Consider the following 16,842-nt stretch of genomic DNA (forward strand, 5'->3'; position numbering starts at 1 on the left):
AGAATGCAAACTTTAAGTCTGCAGCACAGTGGAGCACACTTAACATTTTGGATGTGTTATATGTTGAATTATGTTTTTAAAACAGATGCTGCAGAGCATGGCATCATATTACAACCGTTTCTGCATTTTAATCCAACTGGAGTACACGGTTTTTAAACTAATAAACTTGCATGCATATTTGTCAGTCACAAACCAATATAACAAGAATATGATTTATGTAATACTACAAGTAAACCATATGGGTTTTAAATATTTAAATACATAACTGGGTTTATATATGAATCATCAATAAATCAAATTATCTATTATTAGTAGTAGTATATTATTATTTGTAAACCATATCTCAAACATTTTAAACTGAATCTAGCGTATTCCATATTTGAACCATGCTCATATTTCTTAACTATTTTTTTTTTTACAATTAAAAGATATATGTTCATTCTAAGGTTTCTAAAATACCAAATGTGATTTAAATAAATACAACGGTAGCAAATACTTCAACTATGCAACAACACTTACAGTGCTGAACTATTCCAATTTAATAAAGTCTTAACTTTTATGAGTGTTTTGTAAAAGTTGGACTATTTTGTAACAAGATACACCATTTTAAATACAACACTTATGTCAAGATGTTAAAAAAAAATACTAAAAGAAATTAAGTCAAGCTCCTGACATGATGGCTTACTGTATGTTCAGAAAACCATCACCGCATATGCAACACAGGTCAGCAGAGGAGGAAAGCAAAAAACACTCCCCTGAAAATAAAAAACCCCATCAAAACAACAAAGTTCAGTGGTGTGAGTGAGCAGGGAGGAGACTGAAAGCATCCGCATTCTCAGTTCAATAAAAATCTTTTGTGTCTTAGATATGCAATCCGGTTCTGTGCCTTTAGGGGCAAAAACAGATGCATGCATGAACTGACCGAGGATTATGCTTGACTGAACTTCAATATTGCGCTTAAATATCAGGAGTGTCTATATTGGCCAGGAGGTCGCTGCACAGCAGGGGAGGTCTGAAACCAGAATACGTTCTTACAGTACATGGAGCAGAAAAGAGGCCGGTGTCCTTTGATCAAAAGAAGCTGCAGGGTGTTTGGAGATCTTTGAGGTATTGTAGTACCAGGCTGTTTAGAACTTCTCCAAGCTAATATTAATGGGAACAAAATGGTTTTAACAGAAAGAAACTGAGATCAAGATATTGCAAAAATTACACAAGAGGTCTAGCTTCATATTTATTGTAATGTCATCAAATTTCAGACTGATGTATGCTGAGCAAATCGACCCACATTTCAAACTAGCAGAACTGCAGGCGATCAGTCTCTAGGTACCTGAGAACTGGAGTCCTTGATCCTCTGTGCTGATAAGAAGGCAACAGCCATGAAATACTCAGGCCATTCCAGGTAGTCCTGCCTCTTCTTTGTCTCCCCTTCACTGTTGTCATAAGAGCACACAAATATTAACTTAGATATTAAATACACTTAAATTGGAACTTATTTCTTACACTATGGTTCTAAAGTTTGGGGACTTTTTTAATGTTCAGAAAAACATCAAAATATTATTAGAATTAAAAATAACTGTTTTCTATTTTAACACATTCAAATCTACTTTATTCCTTTGATAGCAAAACTGCATTTTCATCAGTCATTAATCCAGTCTTCAGTGTCACATCATCCTTCAGACATCAATCTATTTAATATGCTGATTTGCTGCTCAAGACACACCTCTTATTATTATCAATTTTAAAAACAACTGTACGGTTTAATATTTCTGTGGAAACCACAATCATTTTTTATGACTGATGAATAGAAAGGTCAAAAGAACTAGGCTAGAGCCAACACCAAGGCTCCTGTACTGGAGTGTGCTGCAGAACTAGAGAGGAAATAAATTTTCTTTTTTTTTGTTTGTCTTTATTCTCACTTTTGGTCAATTTATAGCTGCTTAATGCTTATTTTTTCTAAGGGATGTAACAATGCACCCCAAGCCAGTTGAAAATCGATAAAAATGTGTGACGATTCAAGTCGGTTGACATGTTAAATGAATCGCAAAAGAATGACTCTCTGAGGGGAAATGACTCAGAGAAAGAAAATCGTGAGAAAAACTATTGTGAAATCAGTATTGTGAATCGTATCATAGTGAGTCAAGTAAATCGTTATTTTTTATTTTTTTTTTCAAAAAATAAAAAATTTGAAAGTTATTGTATATATCGGCATTAAATTAGCCATCAGGCATCAGCCCTGCTCTCTAATTATTCATATCTGAAAAATCCACTAGGCAAGTGTGACTAAGAGCTTTCCATTAATATGAAAGTTTCCTTTTGTCTCAGTGGAGTACTACTCTTTACTTGTGCTGAGCTTAAAATTCACATCCCTGACGCCCCACTGATAGCTGTCTACATGTGTGATTTGAGCACTGACAGACATTATCATCAGATGGTTCTCCTCCAGGGCTTTCCATTTTAGCTTAAAGTGATATTACACCTTTTGCACACATCTCAGTGACTGTCTTTGAAGTGCATGGGAATTTATGTGTGAACATTTAATGGATGCATCTGACTTGACTCCGTTGTCAAGTCAGCTGTCAGAGTAGGGGTGTGTGTGTGTGTGTAGTGAAATACTGAGGGCTGATGATCTGAAGCTAATGGGCAGTGCAGTCACACAATGCTGAGGCAGTCATTAAACGGTTTTAAAATTGACAGGTATTTGGAAAAAAAAATTCACATGATATAGTTGAAAATACCATGGGTTTTAGATTGTCCTTTCAGATCTAATGTGATTTGTGATGATAATAAAATAAAAAAAATGGTAAACACGATCACAAGAGGGCAGTTAATCGTGATGTCCATGTTAATGTCAATCCATTCTGTTTTTTTCAGTATTTATCAGTTGTATACAATAGATCAAGGCATTAACTGTTTGTGATAATGTGTCAGAAACATGCAGTTTCTGTAAATCTATGCCCTTGTTGCCTGCACAAAGTGGACTCTTTTTGCGAAATATAATGCAACTCACAGTCCTCGAGTCTAGCACACAAATCTAAAGTCATGACAAGATTTCTGCCCTGACAAATGGTGACAATGGCTTTTTTGTCTTGTCGTCCATGGCTTAATAAGAGATATTCCCTGATGTGAACCGCACTGAATGTCCAGCTGCACAGCAGAGCACACAGGAACTTCCCGCAAAAAAAAAAAGTCCAGCCCTGAGCCCACCGTTCCAGTTTCTTCTTCGTTCTTAATGGCGGGCTGGTGTCACAAGCTGGTCACAAGCACATTCCTCCACCTACTGTTTGTTTCGGGTTTAGAGGAGGCGCAATGAGTTTAATAGCGCCATCTGTACGCGGTTCTGCACATTACAGTGAGTCCTTCTCCCTCTCTCTCTCTCGTTACATTACAAGCAATTATATAATTTATACAATTATATGAGTATTCTTTCTATGGCTTCCAGATTTTAACAAATAATTTACATGTTTAGTGACTAGTATCAATGCTGTATGCCCGATGAAGGTTTTTTTTAAGAACAGAATAAAACCAGATATTAAATTGTGGTTTTATGTGCACTGCACGTGACTGTAGTGATCAGTAAGTCACCAGCAGTTCGCACTCTTTTTTACTGTGCAACATAAATAGACTGTTGTAAAACACTGATATCATGTGTCTTCTTTCTTCTGTGTAACACGGAAGAAGACATTTTGAAGATTGTTTCAGTTTCAGTTCCCTTTGACTTTCATTATGGACAAATAATACAACGAAAGACAATAGCAACCGAAACTGTGTGCTTATCAACATTCTTCAAAATATTTTCTTCTGTGTTCAGGTTTGAAATTACATGAGGGTGATGAAAACAGAATTATGAGTTGTCATTTTTGGGTGGACTGTCCCCTTTAATTATTTCTAAGGTATGCTTTCCACTGCACCAGTTGTCATATAAAGTCCTGCTGCAAGCAACGGACATTGTGCTGTTCGCACCATAATTAAATCATTCCGTCTACTCTAATACAGGTGCATCTCACCATCTCAACAAATTAGAATATGGTGACATGCCAATCAGTTAATCAACTCAAAACACCTGCAAATGTTTCCTGAGCCTTCAAAATGGTCTCTCAGTTTGGTTCACTAGGCTACTCAATCATGGGGAAGACTGCTGATCTGACAGTTATCCAGAAGACAATCGTTGACACCCTTCACAAGGAGCCACAAACATTCATTGCCAAAGAAGCTGGCTGTTCACAGAGTGCTGTATCCAACCATGTTAACAAAAAGTTGAGTGAAAGGGAAAAGTGTGGAAGAAAAAGATGCACAACCAACCAGGAGAACCGCAGCCTTATGAGGATTGTCAAGCAAAATCAAGGAATGGACTGAGGCTAGGGTCAAGGCATCAAGAGCCACCACACACAGACGTGTCAAGGAACTTGGCTACAGTTGTCGTATTCCTCTTGTTAAGCCAAAACCTGGAACCACAGACAACGTCAGAGGCATCTTACCTGGGCTAAGGAGAAAAACTGGACTGTTGCCCAATGGTCCAAAGTCCTCTTTTCAGATGAGAGCAAGTTTTGTATTAAATTTGGAAACCAAGGTCCTAGAGTCTGGAGGAAGGGTGAAGAAGCTCATAGCCCAAGTCGTTTGAAGTCCAGTGTTAAGTTTCCACAGTCTGTGATGATTTGGGGTGCAATGTCATCTGCTGGTGTTGGTCCATTGTGTTTTTTGAAAACCACTGCACCCGTTTACCAAGAAATTTTGGAGCACTTCATGCTTCCTTCTGCTGACCAGCTTTTTGAAGATGCTGATTTCATTTTCAGCAGGATTTGGCACCTGCCCACTCTGCCAAAAGCACAAAAAGTTAGTTAAATGACCATGGTGTTGGTGTGCTTGACTGGCCAGCAAACTCACCAGACCTGAACCCCATAGAGAATCTATGAGGTATTGTCAAGAGGAAAATGAGAAACAAGAGACCAAAAAATGCAGATGAGCTGAAGGCCACTGTCAAAGAAACCTGGGCTTCCATACCACCTCAGCAGTGCCACATACTGATCACCTCCATGCCACGCCAAATTGAAGCAGTAATTAAAGCAAAAGGAGCCTCTAGTATTGAGTACATGTACAGTAAATGAACATACTTTCCAGAAGGCCAACAATTCACTAATTTTTATTTATTTTTTTTATTGGTCTTACGAAGTATTCTTATTTGTTGAGATAGTGAATTGGTGGGTTTTTGTTAAATGTGAGCCAAAATCATCACAATTAAAAGAACCAAAGACTTAAACTACTTCAGCACTTAATCAATTAAATAATTTAATACACAAGTTTCACAATTTGAGTTGAATTACTGAAATAAATGCACTTTTCCACAACATTCTAATTTATTGAGATGCACCTGTATAAGATGGGTCACCAATCGCACAAACAGTACTCCCACAAAGGGCTATAAAATAATTGTGCCTTTCTGGGATTATGGGATCAGCACAAACTTGAAAGAAAATAAGAGTTAACTCAACACCTACAATTTGGTCAAAACCAAGTTACATAATTTACAATGTCTCTTTTGGAAATCCAGATTAAAACGTTTATATTTTCCAAATATACATTCCAAAGGCTCATATTGTCCGTTGTTACGTGGGGTAACGTGGAAGCGGAAGTGAAAGTGAAAGAACCCGTTGTTTCAAATGTCCCGCCCATATGGTTCCGCCGACCAATGAAACGCTCCGTTGTTTCACTTCCGCCGTCTGATTCTTGATGACGTTTTTGCGTCATTCTATCAAACGCGAAACGCACGGTTTCTGGAACAGTGGAAATGTGCACGTTGGAAAAAATCACTGCGTTGTTCTTCATAAGATGAAGAAAGAAGATCTAAATCAAAACATGGTGACGTTTTCTGCGTAGTTCCAGGACAGGATTATCTAACACATCTCATCGAGGGATACTACTGGATCTTTAGAGACTTATCGGCTGCCTCCCTTCCAGGTAAATCCCTGAACGGCTTCAAAGCTGAAGTATGAATATATAAAGTTAAATCTGTTTATAAATACATACTGAAACATGCTAGAACAAGTTTACATGAATAAACGTCCAAACATGTCACGTTATGTAAGTAAATGTACGGTATTATGTAATTGATTCTTACATTTTTATCGTTTATTCTTTTATTAAATGTATTTATATAATATTCCGAATAGTAATTCTTATTCTGAATAAGAATTATTGGTTTTGTATAGTTTATGTGAAAGATAAGCCATAAAAAGAGCACGCTGTCAGTATGGAAAGTTTTTAGATAAGGCGCCACATCCAACAATTTTAGCATACATCCCGGTGTGATTTATCCCAGTATAACAAAAGGAAAAGTATTAAGTTTTTAGATAAAGATAATTGTTTTACCAAGTTCAAGACTGAGGATGATTCCCACAAAACTATATTTTCCGCAAGCTTTTTTCAAGATAAATTACAAAAAATATATAATAATTTTCATAATTCACAATTTATGTATACAGTAAAAACTGCGAGGAAAAAATAGATGTTACATTTGTTTAGACTAGAGCAAGGGTGTCAAACTCAATTCCTGGAGGGGCGGAGCCCTGCAGAGTTTAGATTCAATCTAAATTAAACACACCTCATCTAACTAATCAAGTCTTTCAGGCTTATTTGAAGACTACGTGTTATATGTGTTGGAGCAGCATTTGAACAAAACTCATTATCTGTACCAGGGATAGGGCAACGTTGGTCCTGGAGTGCCTCTGCCCTGCAAAGTTTAGCTCAAACCCTAATCAAACACACCTGAACAAGCTAATCAATGTCTTCAGGATTACTAAGACTGCAGGCAGGATAGGTTTATTTTTTCAGTGTTGGAGCGAAACTCTGCAGGACATCAGCACTCCAGGACTGACATTGCCTCCCACTGTTTTATACATATATAAATAACTACAAGTCAAGCTGCAATACCAAACAGGACAAGACGGAGATGCCAACAAACCACTATACCAGCTGACTTAACCTGACTTTATAAAGATATATACTAATTAATTCAGAATTAATAAATGGAGCAAAACACACACACACACAAAGTAAATAAAAACATTCTGAATTTATTGAATGTGGGGATCTGAAGGCGGCTCGACATCACCAGTGAACAGTTCATCTGTTAGAGTGAGTGTTGATGCTCATATGTATATAAACAATAATGAGTCTGACCACTGCAAACTTCTACAAAAACATGCTTCTTCCGTGAGTGTCCATTGTAAAACACTTGCCAGACATGCAGCTTTACTGGAATGTGCTCGTGCAAAAAGCACTGTGGTTTCACTCACCGCAGTGCTACTGAGCACCTAACATGCACTAACCCAAATGTTGACCACAGCATCTGCAAATCTGAAAAATGATTCTTGTTGTATTTCTTAATTCTTCTGTTGTTGTTTTTTTTACCACATAATGAGTTTTCTATGTGAGACTGAATGCCCAGTACATTTAAATCCTCACTTTATTCGATTCTATTCAGCGTCAAGATGCCAGTGGACAGAATGAGAATGCGCCCCTGGTTGGAGCAACAGATTGAGAGTGGGCAAATTCAAGGTCTTCACTGGGTCAGTGAGGTAAGGGTAGAAATCTGCCATCAGATTCTAATTCATTTATTTTAAGTAAAGTATTTAAGAAGAACCCTGAACATGACATGCTGTGAATATATATATATGTGTATACACCTATATATCTATGTATGTATACACCTATATATCTTGCGACTGACCAACCAGAATCACATATTCCAGAGATATATACATGCATATCATAAAAAATTTATATTATCATGGCCATGTTGTACTAATTCATTCCCTCATCTGGCCACAATTTACTAAACAAAGGGGATGAATGAATAAGCCATGGGAGCGAGGTCTTAATTTGCATGTCATGGGCACGGCTCCATAGTACAGAACTTTGTATTTTGGTATATCATTGAACATGAATTGGGTAATAGTACACTATCAAAATGTTTCCAATAACAGGAGAAAAAGATATTTCAGATACCATGGATGCATGCAGCCAGACATGGATGGGATTTAGAAAAGGATGCACCTTTATTTATGAACTGGGCCATTCACACAGGTAGCTGTTGCCCATTGTCTCTTGTATAAAGAATTTAGCTTTAAGGTGACTGATTTTAACATGAAAATTTTAAGTCTGTTCCTCTTTTACATACAGCTTTGAACATATTTCTAGGGTGATTATTGTGTTGGTTTTACTGGTTTGTGACTTCATTTTGTTGTACGAGATTCTGATTCAGTTGTTACCCAATTATATTTCATACAGGAAAGTATCGCCCAGGTATTGACAAACCAGACCCTAAGACGTGGAAAGCAAATTTCCGTTGTGCTATGAATTCTCTACCAGACATTGAGGAAGTGAAAGATAAAAGCATGAAGAAAGGAAACAATGCCTTCAGAATGTACAGAATGCTTTCCTTATATGAAAAAGCTGTTAAGAAAGGTGATGTCAGTCATTAATGAAACACAATACTATTTAAATAAAATCCCACTGCATTCCATAGCATTTTTGCTGATATACATATCTTTAATGTTGATGTACATAGTTTTGTTTTGGTGTAGAAATTCTAATGCTGAAACGAGAATGCATATTGTCTTTTTCAGGGAAGAAAAAGATGGACCTCGAGCAAAGAGCAAAAGTAGGATGCATGACTGTATGCTTATACAACAGTTCACATTTCTAACTATAGCAAATATTCTCACACATATGTTTGATTGCTTAGAGGGTTTTTCAGAAACGAAAAGCTGGCATTCCCAGAAAATATAAAATGACAAAAGAAGAAAGTGGAGAGAACTTAATGGAAGAGACTACACCAGACAGCACTGTGCAATTTGCTGGTAAATAATCAAAACATGCATTCAATCCCTCATTGCTATGAATAAAAAAAAATGGTATTCAAAAACAAACGAAGCTAAAACTCGGAACTTTTATTTATAACTAACTTTTAACCGATTTTTAATCGTCTGGTCTCAGTGTTATGTTTTCATGTAAAAGCAAACTTCTTTTTCTGAAATGTTGTGCTAAAACGGATATCTATCTTTAACGTAAATGCCAAATGGTTTCACATTTTATTACATTCATTATTCATACATTTTACTCAAGGGTGGCTTAAAGGGATAGTTTACCCAAAAATAAAAATTGTCATCATTTACTCACCCTCAAATTTTTACAAACCTGTATGTTTCTTGTAAAAGAAGAAAAAAAATAAGATATTTTAACGTATCTTGGTAACCAGTTTCTGGTCCCAGTTGACTTCCACAATATTTTTTCCGTACTAAGGAAGTTAGCACCAACAACTGTTTGGTTATTCACATTCTTCAGAATATCTTCTATGTTCAGTAGTAGAAACAAACTCATACAAGTTTGAAACAGCTGGAGGATGACTAAATGATGACAGAATTTTCATTTTTGGGTGAACTATCCCTTTACTTATCCAAATACCTTTTCAGTAATTTACTGGATATCGATTTGTATGCACTGAAGCACTTTAATAATACTACACCTAGCATACATTAGCCCAAATGATTAAAATGTATTTTAGTAGAAATGTTAAAGATAAAGTCTCTAAATCATACAGGCTTATTCATCAACACAGAGCAGGAGAGCTCCCCTGTGCCCATGTCATCTGAGAGGGAGATGGCTGTGGCTGAATTACCTGATGTGTGTGCAGTTGTTGAGGTGGCAACGGAGAATGAAGAACCTGCGTTTAGCTCCACTGATACATGTCTGCCTCTCCAGGACTCCCATGTTTCATCCTACAGTGGTAGGGTTCTTTGTTTTGTTTGTTTTTTTGGATTCAATTCTACTGTCTTTGTGTTGTATTCACCACAGGAATCATAAACTACATATTACTGCTACTATTACTGAATTCTGTTATTGCTGGCCACAAACACAGATGGATATCATTATGATTTTTTTTCCTCTATTTTGCCTCAACAGAGAGTGACACAGAGAGCACAAACAGCGAGGAAGACTTAGCACAGGTACGGTTAAAAAAAATATATATATATTCCAAGAAAGGATATCTTCCTTTTAAAATACAATCTTCCCTTTCATATTTTTATATACAATTTAGGCTCTTATATCTTATGAAACTGTGTTCTTGATAACAGTCAATTACAGCAAATACACTACAATCTAAAAGTTTGGTGTCAGTATGATTGTTTAAAAAAATCATGAGGTAAACACTATTTTAAGGACAAATTGTCACTATTAACTAGTTGCTTAGTAGCATGTATATTACTAGAATATTGGCAGTTTATTAGTACTTCTAAAGCAAGTTAATGCCTTTTTCTGCATGACCATATTTTATATCCTTTAATCATACCCCAAACCTAAACAACAATCATTCTAACTATTAATACGCAGCAAATTAGGAGATTGAGCAAAGGTCATAGTTAATAGTGAGAATTGGTCTCCAAACTAAAGTGTGAGCAAACATGAATACTTTCATTTAATTTAGCAAGGATGCATTAAATTGGTCACAAGTGACCGTATAGGCAGTTTCTATTCATGTATTACAGTTTCCACAAGCATATTAGAATGATTTGTAAATCATCATGTGTAATAACTGATGAAAGTTCAGCTTTGCCATCACAGAAATGATGCATTAAAAAAGTTTTTAAATTGTAATATTTCAGTGTTACTGTTTTACTGTATTTTGTTAAATTAAATGCAGTGTTGATGAGCACAACATTAGAAACATGTAAAAAATTTGTAATGACCCCAAACCATTCAACAGAAGTATACATAGACATTTCATTGTCAAGCCACAGCCAATGTGGGATTTTTCTTTTTTAATTGTGCTAAAGAGTGTTATTAACTTCCCCCTGCAGCTTCCCCAGGACTTGTCCTTAAAAGCTTCACAAAGATCATCATGTAATTCTGTGTTAAGGATCCCATCATCAGGTCAATCCTCACCAAACACATTTCTCACATCAACAAAAATAAATTTCAAAGTGACCAGCTGCAGAGAGGACTCGCCCCTAATTGCTTACAACGCTCCTCCATGGTTCCCCTGCCTGTTTAATCTGCAAAAAGTCACAGACGTGCAACCCTCAAGCCCTGCCCCCTCACCAGATCTCACCAGCAGCCTGGCTTCTCAGACAAGTGTGATAGCTAAAGCTGTGGACCTCTCTGTTGCAAAACACAAAACACTACAATGAAGACACTTGAAATTTACAACCCGCTGCTATTCAAATGACACATCTACACCCATAATTCAAAACTAATCAAGTACTCTCAGGTGTCAGATTTCCTTCAAATATTATCCCCTGTTCAGCTTTCAAACCAAATGGAGAGTTCCAAGCTATCTGAATCCGTTATACTATAAATCATTATATTTCTGAAATATTTTGCAGCACACTACCTCCTTCTCATAACTGCATTAAATATGTAACTTGTAGAACTACCTCACGGATGTGACACTTGATCACAGAAGTTGTCAGTGTAAGCTAGTACTGATGCAGCATTGGGAGAATAAGTTTGTATTCATTTTGCATTGGGAGAATAAGTTTGTATTCATTTTGCATTGGGAGAATACGCTTGTATTCATTTTGCATTGGAGTGACATTTCATACTTGTTGACAGCAGATGTAATAAAACAATGAAGAACGAAATAGAACCGTTACTGGGGAGTTTTTAAGGGGAATTTGTATGTCTTTCTATAGCACAATATTGAAATCACAGTTTTTGAAAGAAATGATTAAGGTTTCAGTACATTTATATATGAAATTGTCATGTCTGAATGAATTGTTTGCAAATTTGACATTTGTCACTCCAGAAAAACAGAATTATTGAACTGTCTGTTCAGCTCCCCCATGTTAGTAGGGCTATACATACTTGAATAGAGACGCACTAATAAGAGTTGTGTATTAACTTGTCTAACCATTCTCATTTGTGTTCTGAAACACTCTTATTTTAAGGTAATGAGATTTTGCTATTGTTTTTGTATAAAGTATTTTTATACAACAGTCACTAATTTGCATAATGAACAAATACAGTATGGAGATTAAAAAGCAAATATAAAAACAGGTTTACTGTAGTGTCAATGATTAAAAAGTTACACAATACAAAATCTTTTCAACACTCATTTGTTGTATAATGTACATTAAAACAGTGGTTCAAAGTGTTAGTAGTGGTACTAGTAAAAAAGATGAATGTGGAGTAGAAAAGCAAATCACTTTTGTTGCTGCAACTAACCTTGATTTTACAATAGAGGGATGAGAAGTCAATGTTTTACAACTCAGACTCTGTATGCAGTGGCCTAAATAAATTGCATTCTTGGTTTTCACCAATTGTGATTTTCATTCAAGTCATTTGTTTTGTCTATAAATTTCATGTTTTATACAAAGCTAGTGGTATACAATTTCATGTTTTTAATGGCACTATATTCATAAAAATGTGTTCATCTATAACAAGCTATAATGTTTCATGCTCAATTCCAATTATGATTCACTGAATTGATAACTTGAAAAAAACACACTTTCACACCCAAAATAAAAAACCTCAAAAACATATAACACCAAAACTATATAAAAAACACATTTTTAAAAAAAAAAATTCACACAAAAAAAAAAAACAAAAAAAAAAAACTATGTTCTCGCCACAAGCCACCCAAAATGTAGACGAGTTTATGTCTTCATCTGACCAAAATTTTGAATGGGTGCTGTCGGAATCAGACTCCAAACAGCTGATAAAAACCATCACAAGAATCCACATGACTACAGTCCATCATTGAAAATCTTGAGAAGTAAAAAGCTGCATGTTCGTGATAAACAAATCCATAAACAAGGCGTTTTCACTTCAAACCGTCGTTTCTGACCAAATACGAGTCTATAATCCATACTAACACTTCCTCCATTGTAAAAGTCCACCAACATATTGGTTAAGAACAGTTTTTGACCGTTTTCACTTGTCAGTGCTTGATCTGTACATATTTCTCACCTGATTCAGATGAGACCACTTCACTGGTGAAAGCAATATTATGGATAGATGACTCGTATTTTAGCCGGAAACAACTGTTAAATTAAAAACTGAATCAGGAGAGAAATGTGCACAGATCAAGCACCACTTACAAGTTCTAAACAAACATGTCATTGGATTTTTATGTGAGGAGGAGATTATGGACTCATATTTTGGCCAGAAACGACCGCTTGAAATGAAAACTTGGGTGGCCTGAGAGCAAGTACATTTTCAACTAATTTTCATTTTTGGGTCAACTATGACTTTATTACAGTCTGTGCCTTCTTTCAAAGAAAGATTGTATATTGTTGCACTTGACACTCTAAGAATCACAGTTTTTTTTCTGTAGATGTTGTACTTAGACCTGTGTACAGACTGGCTTTTACCAAAATGAAGAAATTGTTTAGAAAACCACTAGTAACAGAGGTTGTAAAAGTATGTCTTTGAAACCTAAAGTGAAAAACGGTTTACTTCTCAAAGTACGGCAAGTAAAAGAACTTGAATCCTCTTCGTCCCCGAACTGCACAGCTTATATAGATCACGTGATACACTGAAACAAAAAAAAGGGAAGAGCAAGAGTTGTTTCGTTGTTTTTCTCTTTAAGCAAAGTAATTTTCTTCCTCTGCATGAACAACTTCTCTTGACAGCACAGATAACGTCACAATTCATAAAACTATATTATCTAAGGTCCAGAATCCACTACTGATATTCACAATGGCAAACCTGACTCATTAAGAACATGTTAGATCTTACCACCAGGAATGAAGAGAAGAAATCCAGGAACAAAGAAAATTGCACTTGAAACACCTACAAAAAAAGGCATAAATACATGGCTTACATAATTATACAGGAAAGTATTAGCATAAAACCAACTGTTGATTTAGATTATGTCTGAAGGTTGTGGTGTCTTTGTTTTTAAGGCATGCAGAGCACTGATTTATTAGGTGATATGCTCCACTTATAATTAGCTGAACGAGTTTGTGTTCTAAAGCAATCCTGCTCATGTTTCACAGTTACTTAAAGCCAACGTGACAGGTCTTACCTGCATGAGGATTTAACTGTATGACAATGCCTGTAAAGATCAAAGCTGATAGGGAGGGGGAAGATAGGAAGGGAGAGATAATACAATAATTTAACAGCAGACAATTGCATTTGAATTTACCATCTATGCTCAAGAGTTCACAGCAAGGTAAACAAAGCACTTTACAAGTCAAACAGAAACAGCAGTTCCCAGACACCTTCCCCCTGAGACCAGTAGTACTTGTTGTGATCAAAAAACATCAAAAAAGTTATGATAGTCTTACCAACTCCAGTGATTAAGAGGAGGAATGAGGCAAGAACGACTCGTCTGTTCTTCTTCACCAGCGGGTGAGACGTCCACCTGGGAACAATCCACACAGAACAAAGCACAAGGAAAGGAAAAGAATATCATTAACTATTTTAATTCACCCAACCAGAGTGGTTTTGGTTAATCTCATCCAGAAATCTATAAATGAGGGGGCGGAGAGGTTGTTACCCGCAGCAGTGAGCAGACAGCTGTGTGACTGAGCTGAGTGTGCTGAATGACCACTGAGAGCTGCAGTAGGACAGAGTAGCGGGATCACTGGAACACAGACAGACACAGGGCTTGGCATCAGGCTTTGACAATCAAATGCAAAGCTACATATTTTATTTCTTTTAGTTGGCTATTTAATGGCTTGTTTATTTGGCAGTCGGTCACTTCATGTTCTCTAATGAACAATGTGCTGCAAATTAAGATGCTGGACTAAGAATTTAGAATAACCTTAAGTGTAAAAAGAAACAAAACTTTATAAGATGCCATTTAGAAAATCTAAACAATTAGATTTTTACCACAGGAGCTACACAGATCAAAACTGGCCTTTTTACTAATGATTAACTAGGATAAACTTGCAGTAATTGTTTGCATGTTTCCATTAGCAGTAGTATTAAAAAATTTTTGCCATATCAGCTTCACAGACTATTTCTTACTCTGCTTGTTCAATCTGTCAACACTAATAATAACTAATTGTAATAATAATGACAGTAGGAAATGTACATTACACTGACAAACTCATCATCGATGACACTTGCTGTTAATTGCATCTGAAGCTTTTAAATCTCCGGTGAAAATTTTAAATTCTGATTTCTTAGAACTTAAAGTGCTGCAACATATCTTGAATTAAATTAAAACCCCAACAACCAAAATGGGAGTTAACTTTAAACTCAAGCACCAGTTTTAAACTCCGCTTAATGAAACCCTTATTGGTGCGACCCATCCTTCATTTTGTACTATGCTGCTCATTTTATTAAATTCAATATTCAACTAATTTCCTTGCTTAAAGAGAATGTCCAAACCTGATTTTAAAGAAGTTATTGAAAGAAGAGTTCACAGTGCCACCTAAAGCATCTTCATTTTCCAGGTTCTGTGGGCGAACACAAATTAAAGTTAGTCATATTTGCCCGTAAAAGACTCTCTTAAAGAAAGCGACACTCATGTAAACACCTGACCTGATATTTCAGATTACTGTGTTCGGGAGTGCCAGTGGATCCAGAAGTTTGTGTTTTGGCAAAAGAAAGAGGTCCAAACATCATCTCTCCCCCGCCATCCTTCTCTCTCCCCTTCCATTCCCCCTCATCCTCTCCAGGCACCACTCCTTCCTCCTCCCCATCCAGGACGAACGCGTCATCAATTGTGAACTGTGTCCCCATTGCTGCAGGCCCTCAGATACTGGCTGTTTGTTAACTGGCGAGCACTGTGAAGTTGATGAACATCTTGGTTTAGTTACAGCCCTCTGTATTTCTCATAATGCAGTATAGTGCATTGACTGCCTTATAACATAACATTACAATACACACTAATGAATTTTACATTTTTCTCTCTAAATCACTTCATCCCAACTGTAAGTATTACTAAAGAAGAGCAAACAACATTCGCTTCTTTAGAACAAAGCTGCTCATTGTGGCTAAAGTACAGACCATTTCAAAGTGATTGGTCTACAAAATTTTATAAGTTACAAGGAAAAGTGTTTGTCATTGATGAAAGTGTCGTCATTTTTTAATGATTGCTGTTGTGTTTTTTTTAATTATTATTATTATTGATTTATTACTGAAAAGTTAACAGATGTTAAAACTTTATTTTATGAGGCAGATTCAGATTCATAAGTAGAATAAATGCCCGAGTGTGAGTAATTGCCCTGAGGAAGCATGTGACTGACGCGCTCTTCCGCTTGTTCCTAACAACAGAATGTTCGCATCCACCCAAAACAATCTACATCTTGCGCACTATAAAGGAGCTCGTTACATGCGACACGTAATTTTAAGTATGATACAATAATAAAATGTGAGTTTAAAACCTAGTATGTCATTGAAAATAGCAGTTGTTTTGAGGTATAATGTCTACTGTTAATTTTACGAGTCTGTCTGAAAATGTAAAGAGTCGAACATCCCGTTATCAAGACCAACAATAGCGCAACATTACAAAAGGAAGAATCCTCTACTTACTGTTCATTAGTCTTGATCCTCGTCAGTTATTCGTAGATCTGTCTGGCATGATCCTTAGACCGCTTTTTAAGGCATACAACGTTAGTAAAGCTGTTTAAATGTATTATTTACTCGCCGGCGAAAGCCTTCAACCCAAACTTTGCTAGTTACAGCTGCTTCTTTTTGTGGGTCGAGTCTAAACACACAAAAGTAGCGGTTGTCTCTTCAGCGACACCCGGAGGACTGGAGGATTCATCAACTACCGTCGTCACCGTCCATGAAAACATGGGGTATTTTAATACAGATGATAAATGTATAGTTTTAGATTTCTTATAATAATAATAAATTATAATTCCTTTAGTAATTATTAAAAACAATATA

General features: G+C 36.2%; 2 protein-coding genes across 7 annotated transcripts; one reads left to right on the forward strand and one right to left on the reverse strand.

Moving 5' to 3' along the window:
• The first annotated feature begins 5,724 nt into the window (after window positions 1-5,724).
• On the forward strand, window positions 5,725-12,314 carry LOC109087259 (interferon regulatory factor 2-like). Of its 6 annotated transcripts, none has more exons than XM_042758773.1 (9): window positions 5,725-5,952; window positions 7,478-7,571; window positions 7,980-8,079; window positions 8,284-8,460; window positions 8,622-8,671; window positions 8,753-8,855; window positions 9,596-9,781; window positions 9,958-10,001; window positions 10,854-12,314. In XM_042758773.1, exons 2-9 carry the CDS (start codon window positions 7,485-7,487, stop codon window positions 11,181-11,183), a joined length of 1,077 nt encoding a protein of 358 aa, XP_042614707.1. In that variant the 5' UTR covers window positions 5,725-5,952; window positions 7,478-7,484; the 3' UTR covers window positions 11,184-12,314. The 6 variants fall into 6 exon arrangements, with proteins under 6 accessions (XP_042614707.1, XP_042614738.1, XP_042614721.1 ...); XM_042758804.1 differs by having other exon boundaries at window positions 9,614-9,781; XM_042758787.1 differs by having other exon boundaries at window positions 8,622-8,656; window positions 8,741-8,855.
• A 285-nt stretch (window positions 12,315-12,599) lies between these two features.
• Window positions 12,600-16,707, reverse strand: LOC109087261 (transmembrane protein 134-like). The gene is made up of 8 exons (XM_019101477.2): window positions 16,483-16,707; window positions 15,490-15,734; window positions 15,337-15,404; window positions 14,498-14,584; window positions 14,286-14,362; window positions 14,024-14,068; window positions 13,735-13,788; window positions 12,600-13,531 (listed from the first exon to the last, which is right to left on the reverse strand). The coding sequence occupies exons 2-8, from the start codon at window positions 15,688-15,690 to the stop codon at window positions 13,449-13,451; spliced, it is 615 nt and encodes a 204-aa protein (XP_018957022.2). The 5' UTR covers window positions 15,691-15,734; window positions 16,483-16,707; the 3' UTR covers window positions 12,600-13,448.
• Window positions 16,708-16,842: the final 135 nt, after the last annotated feature.

Source organism: Cyprinus carpio, chromosome A1 (genome assembly GCF_018340385.1).
Source record: "Cyprinus carpio isolate SPL01 chromosome A1, ASM1834038v1, whole genome shotgun sequence".
NCBI lineage: Eukaryota > Metazoa > Chordata > Actinopteri > Cypriniformes > Cyprinidae > Cyprinus > Cyprinus carpio.

Excerpts from the sequence above, each read along its gene's own strand:
- LOC109087259 (XM_042758773.1), top strand. The coding sequence starts at position 7,485 with ATGCCAGTGGACAGAATGAGAATGCGCCCCTGGTTGGAGCAACAGATT. Across the intron at positions 7,572-7,979 it reads GTCTTCACTGGGTCAGTGAG|GAGAAAAAGATATTTCAGAT; the intron begins GTAAGGGTAGAA and ends TTCCAATAACAG. Across the intron at positions 8,672-8,752 it reads CAAAAGTAGGATGCATGACT|AAACGAAAAGCTGGCATTCC; the intron begins GTATGCTTATAC and ends AGGGTTTTTCAG.
- LOC109087261 (XM_019101477.2), bottom strand. The coding sequence starts at position 15,690 with ATGGGGACACAGTTCACAATTGATGACGCGTTCGTCCTGGATGGGGAG. Across the intron at positions 14,585-15,336 it reads AATAACTTCTTTAAAATCAG|TGATCCCGCTACTCTGTCCT; the intron begins GTTTGGACATTC and ends TCTGTGTTCCAG. Across the intron at positions 13,532-13,734 it reads TCTTCTCTTCATTCCTGGTG|TGTATCACGTGATCTATATA; the intron begins GTAAGATCTAAC and ends TTTTTGTTTCAG.